The 16,668-nt window shown below is 39.3% G+C and overlaps 5 protein-coding genes across 5 annotated transcripts; 3 read left to right on the top strand and 2 right to left on the bottom strand.

The window, feature by feature from the left end:
• Positions 1 to 14: 14 nt before the first annotated feature.
• LOC117233942 lies at positions 15 to 1,211 on the top strand. The gene is made up of 3 exons (XM_033494682.1): positions 15 to 381; positions 479 to 538; positions 626 to 1,211. The coding sequence occupies exons 1-3, from the start codon at positions 15 to 17 to the stop codon at positions 865 to 867; spliced, it is 669 nt and encodes a 222-aa protein (XP_033350573.1). The 3' UTR covers positions 868 to 1,211.
• Positions 1,212 to 1,392: 181 nt separating this feature from the next.
• LOC117233944 lies at positions 1,393 to 4,145 on the bottom strand. Its single transcript, XM_033494684.1, has 3 exons — positions 2,463 to 4,145; positions 1,653 to 1,835; positions 1,393 to 1,571 (listed from the first exon to the last, which is right to left on the bottom strand). The coding sequence occupies exons 1-3, from the start codon at positions 2,746 to 2,748 to the stop codon at positions 1,423 to 1,425; spliced, it is 618 nt and encodes a 205-aa protein (XP_033350575.1). The 5' UTR covers positions 2,749 to 4,145; the 3' UTR covers positions 1,393 to 1,422.
• Positions 4,146 to 6,647: 2,502 nt separating this feature from the next.
• On the top strand, positions 6,648 to 8,753 carry LOC117233959. The gene has a single exon (XM_033494700.1). The coding sequence runs from the start codon at positions 7,398 to 7,400 to the stop codon at positions 8,178 to 8,180; it is 783 nt and encodes a 260-aa protein (XP_033350591.1). The 5' UTR covers positions 6,648 to 7,397; the 3' UTR covers positions 8,181 to 8,753.
• Positions 8,754 to 9,217: 464 nt separating this feature from the next.
• LOC117233958 lies at positions 9,218 to 11,580 on the bottom strand. Its single transcript, XM_033494699.1, has 3 exons — positions 10,745 to 11,580; positions 10,059 to 10,524; positions 9,218 to 9,647 (listed from the first exon to the last, which is right to left on the bottom strand). The coding sequence occupies exons 2-3, from the start codon at positions 10,315 to 10,317 to the stop codon at positions 9,460 to 9,462; spliced, it is 447 nt and encodes a 148-aa protein (XP_033350590.1). The 5' UTR covers positions 10,318 to 10,524; positions 10,745 to 11,580; the 3' UTR covers positions 9,218 to 9,459.
• Positions 11,581 to 13,324: 1,744 nt separating this feature from the next.
• Positions 13,325 to 15,566, top strand: LOC117233962. The gene is made up of 2 exons (XM_033494704.1): positions 13,325 to 14,133; positions 14,865 to 15,566. Exons 1-2 carry the CDS (start codon positions 13,947 to 13,949, stop codon positions 15,182 to 15,184), a joined length of 507 nt encoding a protein of 168 aa, XP_033350595.1. The 5' UTR covers positions 13,325 to 13,946; the 3' UTR covers positions 15,185 to 15,566.
• Positions 15,567 to 16,668: the final 1,102 nt, after the last annotated feature.

Raw genomic sequence — 16,668 nt, 5'->3', positions numbered from 1 at the left:
TATTTTGAAACACGATGGGAAAAAACAGGACTCGTTACATCATTTTTATCACTCACTTGACGCTATTGTTTAACCTGGCGCTGAGTAAGAACGAGTATACCAAGTTATTCGATAAATGCGTCAGAGAGAAGAACGCCTTCGACTGTTTAAAACGAAAAGCTTTGGACATTCTGGATTCAGCGATCAACGATGATACCGTGTACGTGTTGAACGATTACGTCTCCATTGGAAGGGATCCTGCAGCGATTGCCAGGAGCGATAGGTCGTTCAAGGATGAAAATGGAACGGAGCTTACTCTGGATCAAAAGCTGGATAACAAGTTCTACGAGTATATTACTTCTAGGAACGTGAAGCTTACTATTCCTGGAGATGCGTTTCAAGGTATGCAGATTATTCGAGTTATTTAGATTATAAATTCCTTTCGAATAAAATTAAATTTAATTAAAGAGAATTAAAAAATTGGGTTCTTCACTTATAGGTCGAAAGAAGAAGGACAAAGGATACGGTGCTCTCATGATGGGTGCTCTAGCAGTGGGAGGTAAACTACAAATTAATAAAAAATACAACAAAAATTATAATATAAAAGTATCACATGTTCAAATACTGGTGAAAACTTAATTTTTAGCTATGATGGCGCAGTTAGCTTACGCTAAAATCGCGTTCCTCGCTGGTACTGCCTTGCTTACTGCTAAAATAGCGTTAGTTTTGAGTGCAATTATTGGATTGAAGAAACTGGTGTCCAGTCAAGGAGGCGGAGGTCATGAAGTGATCTACGCCACAGGTGGCGAACATCATGGTGGTGGTTATGGCGGAGGAGGATACGGGGGTGGCTGGCAAAGGTCCGTCGACGGTGTTTCTCCTACTTGAATCGATTAAACCCTGTGAAACTTAATTTATTTCATGTACGATACTTTGTTTAGGATAAGCTAGTATAACGGATAGAGATGTTTTTCGTTTGTATATAAAATAAATCTTGACGTTGTTGATAGTTGTATCTGAGTGATATTAATTGAAGAAATTATTACGTGAAATACGACTACGTAATATTTATTAAGAGTTTAAGTGTACTTTTTAATTTAGATATTCTTAAGTAACTTGCTATTTGTTCAGAATAGCTAGTGAAATACTCTATACCAAAAATTAATAATATTGTATTTATTTAATTTATCTTGGGTATACGTCACCCATATATTATATAAACATAACACGAATAAACAATGTTAACTGAATATATATCTTCTAGTAATTCTATATATAAGTAGTTCTATATTTTCTGAGAACTTCGAACCTTCCTTGTTTTTTAATTCAATAATAAAATAATAATCGACAAATTTATTTTGTACTTTTTATTATCCAACATTATTATAACATTAAATATTTCGGATTATATATTTCTACTTTAAATTCTAATTAATCGATTTCTTAGTAGAAAATTCTTCGACGTTTCCGATAGTTATAACCATATTCTCCAAATCCACCCTGATGGTCGTCGTCCACGTCTGTGCTGAAACTATGCTCGTAACTATGATATGGATGTTTGATTATCTCGTACGATACTTTCTCTTTGTGTTCTGAAAGCAAAATGAACATTTATTAACGCTCTAGGAATAAAGGAATATTCCTCTTTGTATATTTTAATACATTTCACTCACCAAAAGCTTTCTTTAATGCGACCGCGGCTGCAATCACTAGAGCAACTTTGCCTACAATTAGAGCTTTCCCAGCAATCGCAGCAACAGCATTAATTAATACGTAAAGCATAGTCAGCTTAGACGCACCTAAGAAATACAGCAACATCTGTCCATACCCTCTGTTCTTTTTTCTTCGTCCAGTAACTGAGAAAACGAAGTTGTATATTAATTGTTAATAATACGGTTGCCGCAATACTAAATTCAGATGCACATCTATCTACAACAGAAACTAAAACATGAATAACAAAAAGCTTGTCCTGTCACGCGATGTGCAAGATTGTTTGTAAAGATAGCGTTAAAAGGAAACACTGGAACGGTAGCGTTAATTGAATGATTACCATGTAACTTAAGTAACTACTTAAAATCATCTTCATGAAACGGGACTTCATATTTCTACGAGGTGTACACAACAAAACGAAGCAAGATATCGTAAAAAGAATCGTTCGACACGTCTACTATGAAGTTACTCAGTGTCTGACCGGAACGTTCTCATTTTCCTTAAAGCAAGATGTCACGCGCATAAGTAAATTTCGCAATGAAGATCTTTTATGAATGATAGTAAAAGAATAAATAAAAATATAAAATAAACGAACACATAGATAAGAAAGAATATAGAAAATATAGAAATACGGATAAGAGAAGATATTAAATTAGATTTACATTCGAGTTAATTAATAAGAACCAAGTATCTATAGAAACATCCGAATGCTTCCTATCAATGGACACTTCAATTCTTCAATTATTTTATTTTTATCACATTCTACGACTCACCCTGTTCGACACCAGAGTTAGCGTTCCCCAGTTCTTCTTTCTCAATCATCCTGGATTTTCTATCCGATATTTCATTCCTTCTATGTTCAGTATGCTGCATAGTCCTGGTTATACATTCGGTAGAATTCTTACCCTGACTGCAATTGATCGGAGTCGGCACCTCGTTATACGTGTTTCTATATAGCAAGGTGCAACAGCATGTGGCCAGAAGACCAAACAGCTGTACGACGAAGATCGTACACCGAAGCATGTTCGACGCGAACTGACCGGCCGAACGAATGGTCATTTTTATAGAAACAGATATAATTAGCGATTACGACATACAGACCGTGAATCTAGCTGCGGAACGTTTTTCTATGCAACTTGTTTTGCGGTATCGTTCGATCCTACGTCGCGGATACGATACATGCCTAGTCCGTTAGCAAAACCAACCCACGCTCTGTACTCCCTGTTAATTGCACCATGATCGTCCAGTGTGAAAAAACGATATCTTGATGCATTGAAATCAAAAGGATCTGGGCTAATTACGCGAGGTTTGGAAAAAGCGCGTAATACACGGAGTAACTAACTGTTAGAAGAAACATGATGGTCGAGTTACTGTTCTGTGGGATAAACCGTTTTTTAGTACAAAAAAAATTAATGTTGAGCAGAATATTGAACGTAACATCAAACACCAAGTGCCAATTAACACCTGTTACATCTTACTGCTTAGCTAAGGTCCATCTTCCATATTTTGAATTTTTCGACTTTTTCGAATGGAAAATATCATCAAGTAGCAGAAATTAATCACGGCTGACGATGAGTTACGAGAAACATGTACTTGATGTTGGAAGTAGGAATCAAAGATTGGTTTTGTAAAGCATATCGTGGAGAACATTTCAAACGTGTAGCACTTAACGCGTCTATTAACCACTGCAAAGTTATCGCTGGAAGTTGCGATCGTAGATAGAATGAAACATTGTATCGAAGCTGAGACAACTTCCCTAGCCTCGCCTTCCGCGTGGTTTATACGACAGGAAGTAGAAAACAAGGTTTAAAAGGTAGCACCTTTTTCTTCGGTAGCTTTGTGTGCCACTGGGCCGATCGAGCATCCTCGATTCACTGCTTGGAGGTATGCAGGATTATCCTCGTAGCTTGCGAAGGTCGCGGGTTACGCGCGACTTGAAACTTGAAACTGTGCAAACAACGAAACTTCTCCACACCTTGTTCCACGAAATATTCTATTTTTCTTATGAAAATTTCACATTGGAAGTGTTTACTGTTTATCCACAAGGGGTTCGATAAAATGGAAGACAAGAACTTATTCTCATTAACTAATTAACGAGTAAAGATTATCTAATAAACCTTGATTATGAACCTCACGATTTAAGTACGATTGCAACGTAAAACAAATAAATAGTACAAAATTCCACAACAACCGGTGGATGACTTAATGCACAAATTACATCGATCATCGTAAGATTACGCTTACTGCTTCACCTTCGCTATTCAATTTATGCTGCTAAAGGCAACCAATGAACAATTTCACGCATCAGTGAACTTTCATCTCATGATAGAGATTCGAGCATGATATCTCGAGAAGTATATTGCCGCGAGAATCTATGGCAGAAAGCTAGCTCGAGGCGAAATCAAACAGTAGCTAAACAACGAGCATAAATTCGTGGCTCTCTCATGGAGCTAATGAGCCAGGTTAAAACCTTCCGAGTTGCGGATAGCTGACCTCAATCTAACGAGAGTCGATTATTTGCCGAGAATTATTTCCGAAGAGTATTTTCTCGTCGGTATTGGATTAGTTTCCTCATCTTATACTTTGAAATGTTCACCCAGCTTCTGTGAAGTTATTAAATTTTGTGTCACACGTATAAACGTTTGTGTAAACTCGAGGAAAATAGATTACAGACAGAAATGATCGAAGAGATACTTGGAAACGAGCTTCTACACTGTTTGACAGTGCGATAAAACAATGAGGAATTCAAAATGAACGATTTAAAGAATAATTGTCTAAAACATAATGTCAGATTAATTATAAACTAGAGTAAGAGTTAGATTAAAAAATACACACGTTCAAGTTTCTATAGGAAATAATTATTAACAATTGCGTTGTTACGTACCATCATATTTATGATGTGAAATGTATAGCACTTTCAAGTTAAAGAATTTCTTTGTGTCATGAGAATTGTTAATAACGTTTTAGGAGATATCTGTAATCGTGGACACGTTTTCGTCTTTTAAACGCGTTCAGGCAGCTTTTGTATCCTGTGAATGGAAGTGAATCTTCGCGTTTGTAAAGCCACTTGAAAAGAAACACGCAGAACTATTCATGCTGTGACACTAACGTATTCGGTCATTAATTTCGCGCGTCCCCGTTTACTAGTAAACCAAGAACTTTCCTTCCCAACAATAGGAAACGTACCAGTGTCACGTTTACTACTTGATTGTGTTATAACAAAGTAGACTGCGTCTTCCTAGCAAACATGAAACGAATTTCTTAGTTTCTAAACATCAAATCATGATAATGACTTTATTATGACTATAAGCATAACATAATTATGAAATAAAAAAGAAAGACATATAAACTACGGTATTAAAAAAAAAGTAGCACAATGATATTATTACAGAAGGAAAAGAAATAAAGAAAGAAAGCAGAGTACCAAAATGAGCGACCACTCTATTACACGAAACTTCTAATTCTCAAATAGAACACTCTCTTTCACATATTAGCAATATTTCTAAGGTAGAAAAACAAGAACTTATAAAGCATAATATCAAAAGAGCAGTGTTTTTATTACATTAATTCGAACGAAACGCCCAATTTACGTACATATTCTCGATATATCTGAAATAGGAAGATAACATTTCCAATCACCACTGACACCTTTCTCACAAACTCACCGTAAAATCAGATCATAGCCAGACACCTGTACTTTCACACGTTTCAATGTAATTTCCATGATTCCTTAGAGCATCGGTTGTCCGATCTCGCTAGTGCCTTTACGCGTTGTGGAGATTCAGTTTTCGTCCTATTCTTTGCCATAGAATTCGTCCACGGCGATGTTTGTGTGAATTCACCTGCGTGCCGCGAATGTGGCACGCGCGTTAACACTGTTCGTCTCGGTTCGCCGCGACCCTAGCTATGGGATAATCGCTAAGTAGGTAAGCGAGCATCGAGGATGCGTCGTTGTCGCATTAGAGATGCGTTAACCTCGATCGGGTGTACACTAGTATCGCCGCGAGATCGGTACGGTGACTCATACCGTTCGATCGAACTGTTTTTCATAATCCTTTCAAAATTTCAAGTTCAACCCACGTCACGTGCAGTCCGGTCGGTTGGTCTGAAGCATCGTGACCGTTTCTTATCGATTTAAGCGTTTCGCTGCTCTTTCTAAATTTTTACGCTTTAGAAATAACGAACTTCTAAATCTGCAGACTTGGAAAAAACATCTTAAACCAGATTTTGTCAAGAGAATCCACATTGTCCCTTATTTCTTTAGGCAGAAATTTAAGTCAGATTTTTATGAATATTCATTTTTATGAATCAACCTCTATGGAAACTTGCAAGTCCAAAATAGACAATTAATGGAATGAAAATTGTATTCAGGTATGATAGCGGTTTAGAATAAGAGAGTGAAGATCGTGAGTTTACTGGGTTCCAATAAATCTCCACCGTCTACAGGCGTTTGTTTTCCTCGCTGCGGACACGCCCAGCTGGCCGTGGAAAAAGAGGAAGACTGAGTGAAGGTGAGGAATTGCAGTCTAGTGCAACAGACGAAAAAGGTACAAAGCGAGGTCTCGTTCTTGACGAGACGACCGTAATTTGCTCTCGTTGTTACGTGATTCGTTGCACTGTCTACATCTCAGGATTACACACCGAAAAACAATCTTCCAGACCCTGTTCCATAATTACAACCTGTCTAACGAAACTCTAATTCATCATTCACGGTGAAACGATCCAAATAATTTCCATCGCTCTATTACTACATCTGTTATCCTAACATATTGCGTATTGTGCATATTACTGAAAACCGCGTCAAACAGGATTATCAATTTATTAATAGACAATGACCATTTATGCAAATTCATATGCTTCGTGCGATTCATAGATTAAATACGCGTATTTATCAAAGAAAACCTGATCAATAATTCCAATCAAACGATTCAAGGAAATTCTCGTGTAACGGCCGCTTTAATATCATTCGATTCACTATAAACCGAATCTGGACCGGGATGTCGCAAGATACGGAGACGAAGAAACGATAGGTGGAAGGGACACGCGCGAGAGTTAAGGCCGCGGTTCGTCCACGACCTAAAACTACTTCCAACCATCGTGATGAGAGGTCAACAAGGTCACGGTGCCAGGCGCTTCTATAAGATACATCCTTCTGTATCTTATCCCCCTCTCTTATTCCTTTAGACATCAGCGAAACTTAATGTCAGGTCGTTCCACCTTCTTCTATCTTGATCTCGATGCTTGAGTGGGTCTGTGTGTCAGAGCGAATCGTATGCTCGCGGTGTGAGAGAATCTTCGCGGGGAGCGAGTGGTACGCGAGGAAGGAGATACATAGATAGAGTAAAGCGAGTGCGACTAGACGAAGCGACAAAGAGAACAACAGAGAAGGTTGGTTGTCTAGAGGCCGTTCCAGGGGAACCCTCAAGATGCGCGGGGCATTGTCATGTGTACCAGTGGTACAGTCTTCGGGCTGTTGGCACAGCTCCTTACGTGGGAGACAACTCAGCACGGTTCGCGAGGGACTGCGGATCGCTGGATGGTATATATTTGTCCGGGCGCATGCTGCTTACCGCCAGTACCCTGTCTAGATCCTGAAGACCGCGGAAGTGCGCTCAGTGATCTCGTGAATATTCACGTTCTTGTGACACAACGCTCGTCCGTGTCCCTCGTCGAGGATTAAACACTCGCGGAAGATTATTACCAGGAGAATGATGAAGATGATCGATTTGTCCAAGTGTGTGTTCGTCTTGTTGGCGTGCTGTGTGGTCTGCTACGCGTCTTCGATTGCTAAAGAGGAGGACAGTCTCGTGGACAGGAGCTTCAGAGCGATGTACAGGGTATACGAGGACTGCCAGCATCGAAACATAGCAGTCTCGCCTTGCTTGAAGAAGAAGGCGATCGCGTTCTTCGAGAGGTTAGGCAGAATGCATACTCTTCCTCTGTCGGAGAACTTTGAATTAATCAGGATCACGGACGAAACGCCGAAGAGTTCTGTGTCCGAATTAGAAGCCACCCTTGGTAGAACTATGTCCAGCAAAGACGAGATTCTGAACGAGATTCTATTCGACCGAGTGGCTTCGCTACTGAACAGCTTCAACGTTCAAATTCGATTGCCTAGAACCAGCCCTGGTGAATTGAAACAAGGCATGGAAGAGGGACGTGGTAAAATGAAGAAGATGATGGGCATGATGATGATGGGAATGGCCATGAAACTCGCTGCGTTGATTCCCATTGCCCTTGGAGTGCTCTTCTTGTTAGCTGGAAAGGCTTTGATCATCAGCAAGATCGCTCTTGTCTTATCTCTCATCATTGGACTGAAGAAACTCTTCAGTCAGAAGCAGAGCCACGATCACGGTGGTTGGCAGCAGGGTGGCGGAGGTTGGGACAGGAGTCTCAAGAATGTTTTCGGCTCCACGGAGTCGTCGACGACGACGGAACTAACCCGCAACTACGCGCAGAATCTGGCCTACTCGGCGCGACATCAGCACTGATCGCAGCAAACGAGGGGAATAGCAGGCCTTCCGGTTTCGTTCGGCGTGCATGGCACCTCAATGGTAGCCGTTCTACGTTCTAGACTGACCGACGTATTTACAGTGCATAGACGAGAAGATAAGTAAGCGAAAGAATGCGGATCTGGTTGATAATTTCTAATTGATAGATTCATTGGAATCGTAAAAATAGGCACGTATGATACAGTTCTATATCTATACGTAAGATATACATCTTCTCGTCTCTGCACAGAAATTTCGACTAACAATTCTACAGCGACGATGCGATTTTCTTTGTTACATAGAGAGATGTTCGTTGAGCGTTAGACGTTTATAGATTTTTCGTGGAAGGGAATATTATAGCCGTGAGAACTTCCACGAGAAACACCAAGTCTCTCTTCAAGAAATCGTTGGCGTTTCGATGTATATTGTTCAATCATTTATGAAGAAACATGCGAATCATCTAACTCTCAAAGTTGGTTAATTATTTTCTTTTAAATTTTACCCTGTAGAAATTAATTTGAGAAGTATCTAGGCGACACACGTAGCAGTGATCGTAGCCGAAATTTTATCACAATGCGGAAAACAAGCGTGATAATCATTAGCTAAATGCATACCGTGAACGTCAGTGACATTTTCAGATGCCGTCACGCGACGGTCGATACACCGTATACTCCAGCTGTCACTCATTTTCGTTTCCCGTCAACCGGGAAAGCATTCGGCACGATAATAGCTACGGAATGGTTTCCACGCACGCGAGCTTCTAACGGAACCGAGTCGAGACATTTTTGCGTTCGAAACGACCTGTAAACAACGAAAATAGCTTCTAAATCCGATTTGTAATCGTTTTTTCGCAAATACTCCGAGCTTCACATCTCGAATGATTTAATTACCTAAGATACGAATTATATAATATTTATTGAACGCCATGATATTTATTACTACGATATAACTATTGTTAACCCATTGATTTTTGTAACATCGACTTTGCCGATGGATCAAGACTGAGATCGAATAAACAGGCACGTAATCGACGTGAATAAGGAAGATACAACGATTTAATCATTTTTAGCGCTTATTCTTTCGCTACACAAACGAGATACATAATATGTTACATTCTTACGCCTACGTCCGATAGGAGCATGTGGTTCGCGGCAAGACGATACGTGTTCGCGATTTACGCGATCGAGAATTCAAAATTAAATGCATCGACCGATCGTGACGATCGTTCTGTTACCGAAAGGAACAGTATCGATCTCGTTCTTTGACAGCGGTGTTGTTCTCACTTTACTTTCAGACCGAGAACCGCGGCGAATAACGCGAAGAAGAAGCCCGCGAGTAACGCAGTGGCCTTTAACAGGATTAACCCTCCGATCATGGTTGGAATCAGAGCGACGAATTTCAGCTTGTAGGCCATTAGCAGCGCCATGATTGTGCGATCCATCTTCCGCTTCTTTCGGCGAGGACGGTCTGTAACCGATTGGAAGAGGTAATTGTCATAGTTCTTCGTTGATTGCCGCTGTTTTACAATCGATCAGTCTATTATAGATGTTAGAAAATTATTTATTTAAGAATGAATTCCCTTTTGTTCGTAACTAATGACTACGTATCTTTTCGAGAAGTTCTGTGTGTGTTTTAATGTAGATGTTAAAGAATTAATAAATGACATTGAAAATTGTATTATTAACCGTTGTTATTTGATCATAAAATCGCTATCGATTAATTCCTGAATTTTTACCAATGAATATTCAAAGATATTTAAGCTCTGTAAACGTGCGAAATTTAGATAATTCCAATGAAAGAGATCTCAACGTTATGTACTTGTTATATACAGAAATATTAAGAGAAATCTGTTGGATGAATACGGGGATTCGATATTACCTGGTGCGTGTAAGTAATCTTTCGACAAACTCAAACCAGTATTCCTGGTTAGAGTTTTCACCACTTTCGTTTTATCTTCCCCACGCAGGAGAGCCGCACTATTAGGTGCAACTTTATTGTGAACCTCCTTGATAACCTTTTTCGCAACAGGATACTCCTTGTGGTTCGCATGCTGATTGTCCGACTTCAAAGCTTCCATCACGCGTAATACGCAGCTCAGAGTTAATAAAATCGTAACTAGATTCACTTTCGATTTCATCTTCTCGAGCTCGTGTGAGTTTTATTCACGATCAAACACGACTCTCACTTACATCGTCGATGTATTCGCAATCAGTTCCTCGGTTTACGACGATCCTCAACCGCATTCGATCCGTTAAAAGTTTCGTTCTTCCAGCGATCACGATAAAGCCGTTTCTTCCAATACTACCCGAACCATGGCTTTCCTTAATTGTCTATTTCGATGTTTCTGAAAGCGTGAAATGGTAACTTAGTTTGGTGTAGAATGACTAACTTTAAGAATAACTATTAAGCTAAACTCATAGCCTTGCGAAATAATATTTCAAAATTACAAAGATATTAAAATTTGCTCAACGAACTAATTTCATCTAAAAATTAGAAAAGGGAAGATTGATTCCCTGAAAGGGAAGCTATCTCAAATACTCGCCATATCAAAGTATATAACTTACGATTCTATCCAATCTCCGGAGACGATCATTCGACGAAGCTTCCAAAAACACAGTGCGAGTGCTCCTTCGTGTGTTCCTCGAATTCCATCAACGCCTGTATCTGATCTGTTTTGAGAAACGTTCGCGATAGCAAATTACAACACTCACGTTCGAATGCAAATGACGAAATGGTCGTTGCCAGGTTTGTAGCGGACGGCAACAGCGTGCAACCGCGACCGCGAACTAACTGATGCGCTCTTGTTTCCTCGACGGCGACCTGGGGGGCTGGGCAGGGTACCACGCCGGGCACGCTTCAGTTACCAGCAGGATCGACAGTCCGTGAAAAATGAGCACCGTGCGACGAGGCGGCAATATATGCGTGCGGTAAGCGCTATGATCCAAATTGTCGACGGCAATATATGTGTCAGGTTATATTGCCGAACGGTACAGCGGATTACCCTGACGTTCACGACGAAGAAGGAAAAACAATGGGGAGGTGGTGGGCGCGCGGATATCGCGAGTAATCACATAGTACCAAAGATTGTGCCATGTAAACGATGATTTTTTAGTTACGCTGCACTGCTAACCGGGCCGATGACAAGCCGACTAGTGGGATTGATCGATGACTGCTTTGTATCTGGGTGGTGCAGTCTCAGTACGATGTATGAACGTTGGTATTTATATAATGGAAGCACAAAGGAAGGGGATTGAGAACGAAAAATGGTAAAGTGAAGTTGAATGTCTTTGAATCTGGGTGGTGCAGTCAAAATAACACGTATGAATGCTGGTACTTATGTGGTAAAAGAACAAGGGGAAAGAAAATTGGGGATGAAAAATGACAAGAACCGAAGCCTTTTCCTTCCAATAGTAGTAACGGGGCGAGAAAAATAATATATCTATAAATTTCCAAAATTACAAAAGAAAAGTTTGCATAGAATAATAATAACGAAGAGGGGAAAAAATGCCAATTTTCGAGATTGTAAAAGAACATAGTTGAAATGGGTAAAATGTATTTGGGTGTTAGTGTGAGATAGGAAGAATTGAATCTATTTTGATAGAGTAATGACAGCAAGCTGAGATAAAAAAAGTGATAGCGAATTTTTGAAAAGATAAAAGTAGAAGGGATGAAAGGTCTGCAGTTTTAACAGTTCCGCTTGTTACGAGGTTTGTAGCGCGGAATTCCTGGAATTGAGGAACCGCGATTCCACGGGAAATCGGCGGACAGCACGCGATACAGTTTACGACGATCTAACATGAAGACAGAATCCTTGTGTTAATCGCGTATGTACAAATATAATCGTAGAAAGTTGCTCTCCTCTGAATAAATGCAGTGTACATCACAAGCATTGACATCGTATTGTTAATTGGGAAATTATGTTACAATTATTGCCCATAAACACACTTTCCAAACCTTCTTTTCTATGGCTTGAGATAATAGAGAGATGCACAATGTTATCGTTAAAAATAATAGTAAGCTAATAATAATAGGGGAGGATTATTCGAGATCACAATTAAGATCAATATAATTTCTCAAAAGCTTGGATTTTCGTGAAAATGAAATTTTAAGAAGTCGGACGTTCAACTAAGAATGAACGTTCAATTGAAGAAATGGAGTGAAGATTAACACAAAAGTCTCGTTTGAAACGAGTCTTCCAGAAAAGAGCCACCGGAGCAGAAATAGTCATGTCGTGTACAAATCGAGGAAAACAGAAACGTTGTCGGAGCAGTTCTATTCATGTGCCAGCTGAAAAAGCATTGTAACGTTCCACGAGGAAGCGAAGGGCAATTTCGTAGCTTCCTGCGTGAATACGGTGACGCGAATAATTGCGCGAGAAACGGGACAAATAGCAAAAAGAAGGGGAAACAGATGAAAGAAAAGGAAGGACGAAAAGCCTAGACCTGCAAAGTCATAGTCATCATTGCGGTCCTCTTTTGTTCTTTGTTTCGAGCGTTGCATGTCGTTATAATGATCGATATTGCCGCTTTATTTCCAAAGAAATATAACGGTCGAGTGTTGTTGACGATTAAATGGAGAAGAACACGAACTCGATTCTAGATGTCTGTGCAAAAACTATCGGAAACAGCGCGATAACCAGAACGATCGTGATATCTTTTCAGAGAACTCAATCAGAGAGATGATTTATTTTATACTTTCTTTGATCAATCGTAATTAAGTAATTGTGCGTATCACTTGATTCAGAGGGCAAGAAATTTTAATTGATCCCATAGTAAAACATATTATAATTAAGGATAATCGGGAGATCCGTTGTGCGCACGCAACACGTTAAACAGATCGTGTTTACATCCGGAATCACGAAAGCTTATCCTTCTACTTGCAATTACTCGGCGATTTAGCATGATGCACCGTGAAAATTTATAGACGATCCTTCTTACGTGATTCTGCGTAATTAACGAGTAGATGATTTCATACACGTTAATCAAGCAATTAACAAAGCATGCATAAACACAAAAATACTTCTTCTTCCAGATCCAATTATACGAATTAACCAACAATTTTCCTTAAAATTCGAGTCACCATATCTCAACAAAATCGATTTCTACGATTAGCCAGAACGTTTCCTTTCGCGATGTGATCGCGTCGTCATATAAGTTATATTGCCAGCCGCCACTTTGCTAAGACACCGCCCTGTAAACAGACCACGCTTGAACAATCCAGATCGATTACTCGAGTGTGAAACGAACCTCGATTAACGATCGAGAACGGGACACAATCTCGCATCGTCTCATCGTCGTCGACGATCGACAGATTCTTCCACCGCTGAAAATGTTACGAAGACCCATCGTCTTCGACGTCGTCCAATGATCAGAGAGAACAGAGACGGAGGTGGACGTGAATGGACAGTGAATCCTTCGTCACGCGTCAGTACCAAGTTAGATGGCGGTCTCCTTCTCTGGGCTTTTCACGTTTCACCTATATAAACTAATGGTCCGGCCTAGGGCGAATGTCAGTTAACATTTCATTTGCCAGCTGGACAGTTCGCCTGTCATCATCTTGTGCCGTCATACTTTTTTCATCGTCAGATCCTTCGATGATCGTGAATCATAGTTTACTACAGCCTTCAGGTGGCATCCATTCTTTTTATGAATTTTAGTAAGATAAATTGAATCTTTTTATTTCTCACGAAGTGTGTGCCGCGCTGCTTCTCGATTCTCCGTAGAATATTAACTACTGGTGAAGGAAATTCTCAGATGAGACAGAAGAATGCTGATGGTATACCCGCTGTTTCTTCTGCCTTTGTTAACGGCGACCGAAACCACGCAGCCCACGATGATGCAGGAGAGTTGGAAGCCTCAGTTGGAAAATTCGACGACTCCTGCGGACTGGATCAGTGACAGCATTCTAAACGCTGTGGACGATGTTCTTCCTGTGACACGTTCTTCTTTCGAAGGTATACGGACTAGACTATAGATTCTCAATGGTCCTTTATTTATCTTTCTACTATTAGATACTAGAGTTCCTTAACTACTAGTTATTAGTGACTCGTTACTATTAATAATTGTAATTTGATTTAATTGAGCTTTTACTACCAGTTATAATAATCCATAATAATCCATTAGTACTAACAACTGTAATCCGATTTAGTGGATTTAGTTGTCAAAAATCGAGTATTTTTCGTGAATGTAAGAATGTGAATGTAAGAAATTCGTGTGATCGATAGCTTGGAGGGCGTTACGTTGATGTGTTAGTCGACTGGCTCCATGTAACAAAGGAACGTCACACCAGCTAGTTAGCGACGTCTAATGTGTATCATAATGTGAAGCTCGGTTGTTCATAGTGCGTGGTCGGTTAACACAAAAGCCATAAATGCTTTCCACTCCAGTTCACCTTATTACCTTGTATATTTCATGAACGTGACTAATAAGAAGTGCTTCTTTTTTGCTTCCGATGACCTGCGTTTTCTGGTGCATCTCCGATGACATAGAAACGGTACCCGATTTTATAGCGATCGACAATATATGAAGCATTAAATGACCAAATATCATGAAATAATCAAATCTAAACTCGAATTTTTTTCTGACTACAATTATCATATTTCTTTCTCACTACAATTATAATACTTCTTTTTCACTAGAATCGGAAATTAGTTTATAATACACATATCATTCATTTTTGTTGCAGCTCGCAAGAAGAAGAGACACAAGCTGAACAAATACATCCTCCCCTTGATTGTAGGAGTTATATTAATCAAATCGATTCTTCTGCCTATAGCGTTGAAAACTTTGGCTATATTAAGTGGGAAGGCAGTGGTTCTGAGTTTGATGAGTCTAATTCTGGCAGCTATAGTAGGATTGAAGAAGGTCGCTCAGGCTCACTCCACAAGCTACGAGGTGGTAAATATGCCCGTGAATAAATACAAGAGACAGGACTTTTTCGAGGGCGACGACACGGTGGACACTGAGCCTTACAAATTTTATAGGGAACGCCACAGGAAAAAGTAAAGACTCATTACTATTGAAAATGTTAAAAACGTTTTGTTCATTTCACCCTCGACCCCTACGTATTTTATAATTCGTCGGTCGATAGAAAATCAAATATTAATTTTATTCCGTGACTTAACTATACGCAGAGAATCCATTGCCTGTTCTGTCAAACAAGCTTAAAGCTGATAAAACTTTCCTCGTTCAAACTGACGCAAACGAAACTTGCTAATTATTCCATAATGCAACAGAAAAAAGCCGAGAGGTTAATAAACGGAAAACGAAGCGAACCGTAGAAAGTGTTTTCGAACGGTAGCGAATCATCATTTTACGCTTGCAAATCAAATCGTGCTTGCTGTAAGGGATGCTCGATTCCTTGGAAACGATACGTATAATTCTATACAGTGCGTATAATTCTATACAATGCGTATAATTAATTGCTCTAACCTGTCATGATTGTGATTAATTGCACCGCTGGTACGCTAAGTGAAAGTTCATCTCGAATTACCAGAATTATAAATTCGTGTGGCAAGCATCGCTACTGATAAACCTTATCGACAAATCGATATTTCCATTGTTAAATTTTCATAACTATTTTAAGTATTTTATACCTTATTTTAAAAATTACTCGTAACTCTTCTTTCACTAAATTGTGAGTAATTAACCTGCGTCTTTTAGATCATTTTCGACCGAATCGTATTTTTCATTTAATTTATTCACTTCAGGTTAACATCGATACAAAGATTGCTAAATTTGAAGGAAATATGAAAAAACATTTATCGTAATACGCATAATTTTTTGTTCCAACTGTATTATAAAGATCGTTTTAAAACATTAAAAGTCTTCTTGGTTGAAACTAAAGCGGTATCGAGAAATAAAAAGTTTCAAGACCGTAGCACGGTTAAAGAAGGAAGAAGTATGAACTTTGACAGATATTTTCTAAGTTGGAGATTATTATTTATAAAACTGTGAAATCGTCGTTGTCGAGAATAGACAAAAAGATTAACCACGGAAGATACCACAACCATCTAAGAAACCCAGGAAATGATAAAGATAAGAAAGGAATGAGCCACTATTAAATAGGACAAGTCGTCGACCTTAAAACCTACAACCTTCCACTGTGCTTTAAAATTCGTGGAAAGGTAATCCGATTCACCAAACTTTTGTTCACTACCTTCCAATAATTCCTAATATTACATAGCTTTCAAACCTCGAAACACTTATTAATCACGCGTTTAGATAAACCGTGCCGGTTGAAAGTCGAAATCAGATGAGACGACGATCAGAAGAAAGTCATTCAGACGCAACAGCAGAAATTGAATCATCGTTGAAAGCAAAGTGAGCAGTCGCGAAGAAATTTCTCCATTTAACATCCGATATACCTATTCAGCATCTTCATTCTACTTTTCTCGATGTATTCTTTTCTGTTCTCCATAACTGTATAAAATTTACGCTACCAGAAATAATTACAGGATCGCTACTATAAATGATTCTATTGCGTTAAC

The sequence above is a fragment of the Bombus vosnesenskii genome, unplaced genomic scaffold (genome assembly GCF_011952255.1).
Source record: "Bombus vosnesenskii isolate JDL3184/JDL3185 unplaced genomic scaffold, Bvos_JDL3184-5_v1.1 scf7180000013301, whole genome shotgun sequence".
NCBI classification, from domain to species: Eukaryota; Metazoa; Arthropoda; class Insecta; order Hymenoptera; family Apidae; genus Bombus; species Bombus vosnesenskii.
Note: the sequence above shows the minus strand (reverse complement) of the source record. Positions and strands in the feature narration are given on the sequence as shown.

Coding starts and splice junctions, on each gene's coding strand:
- LOC117233959 (XM_033494700.1), top strand. CDS start 7,398: ATGATGAAGATGATCGATTTGTCCAAGTGTGTGTTCGTCTTGTTGGCG.
- LOC117233942 (XM_033494682.1), top strand. CDS start 15: ATGGGAAAAAACAGGACTCGTTACATCATTTTTATCACTCACTTGACG. Junction 382..478: donor TCCTGGAGATGCGTTTCAAG/GTATGCAGATTA, acceptor CTTCACTTATAG/GTCGAAAGAAGAAGGACAAA. Junction 539..625: donor GGGTGCTCTAGCAGTGGGAG/GTAAACTACAAA, acceptor CTTAATTTTTAG/CTATGATGGCGCAGTTAGCT.
- LOC117233944 (XM_033494684.1), bottom strand. CDS start 2,748: ATGACCATTCGTTCGGCCGGTCAGTTCGCGTCGAACATGCTTCGGTGT. Junction 1,836..2,462: donor TAACTCTGGTGTCGAACAGG/GTGAGTCGTAGA, acceptor TCGTTTTCTCAG/TTACTGGACGAAGAAAAAAG. Junction 1,572..1,652: donor CGCATTAAAGAAAGCTTTTG/GTGAGTGAAATG, acceptor TTTTGCTTTCAG/AACACAAAGAGAAAGTATCG.
- LOC117233962 (XM_033494704.1), top strand. CDS start 13,947: ATGCTGATGGTATACCCGCTGTTTCTTCTGCCTTTGTTAACGGCGACC. Junction 14,134..14,864: donor GACACGTTCTTCTTTCGAAG/GTATACGGACTA, acceptor TTTTTGTTGCAG/CTCGCAAGAAGAAGAGACAC.
- LOC117233958 (XM_033494699.1), bottom strand. CDS start 10,317: ATGAAATCGAAAGTGAATCTAGTTACGATTTTATTAACTCTGAGCTGC. Junction 9,648..10,058: donor AGATTACTTACACGCACCAG/GTAATATCGAAT, acceptor AATCGGTTACAG/ACCGTCCTCGCCGAAAGAAG.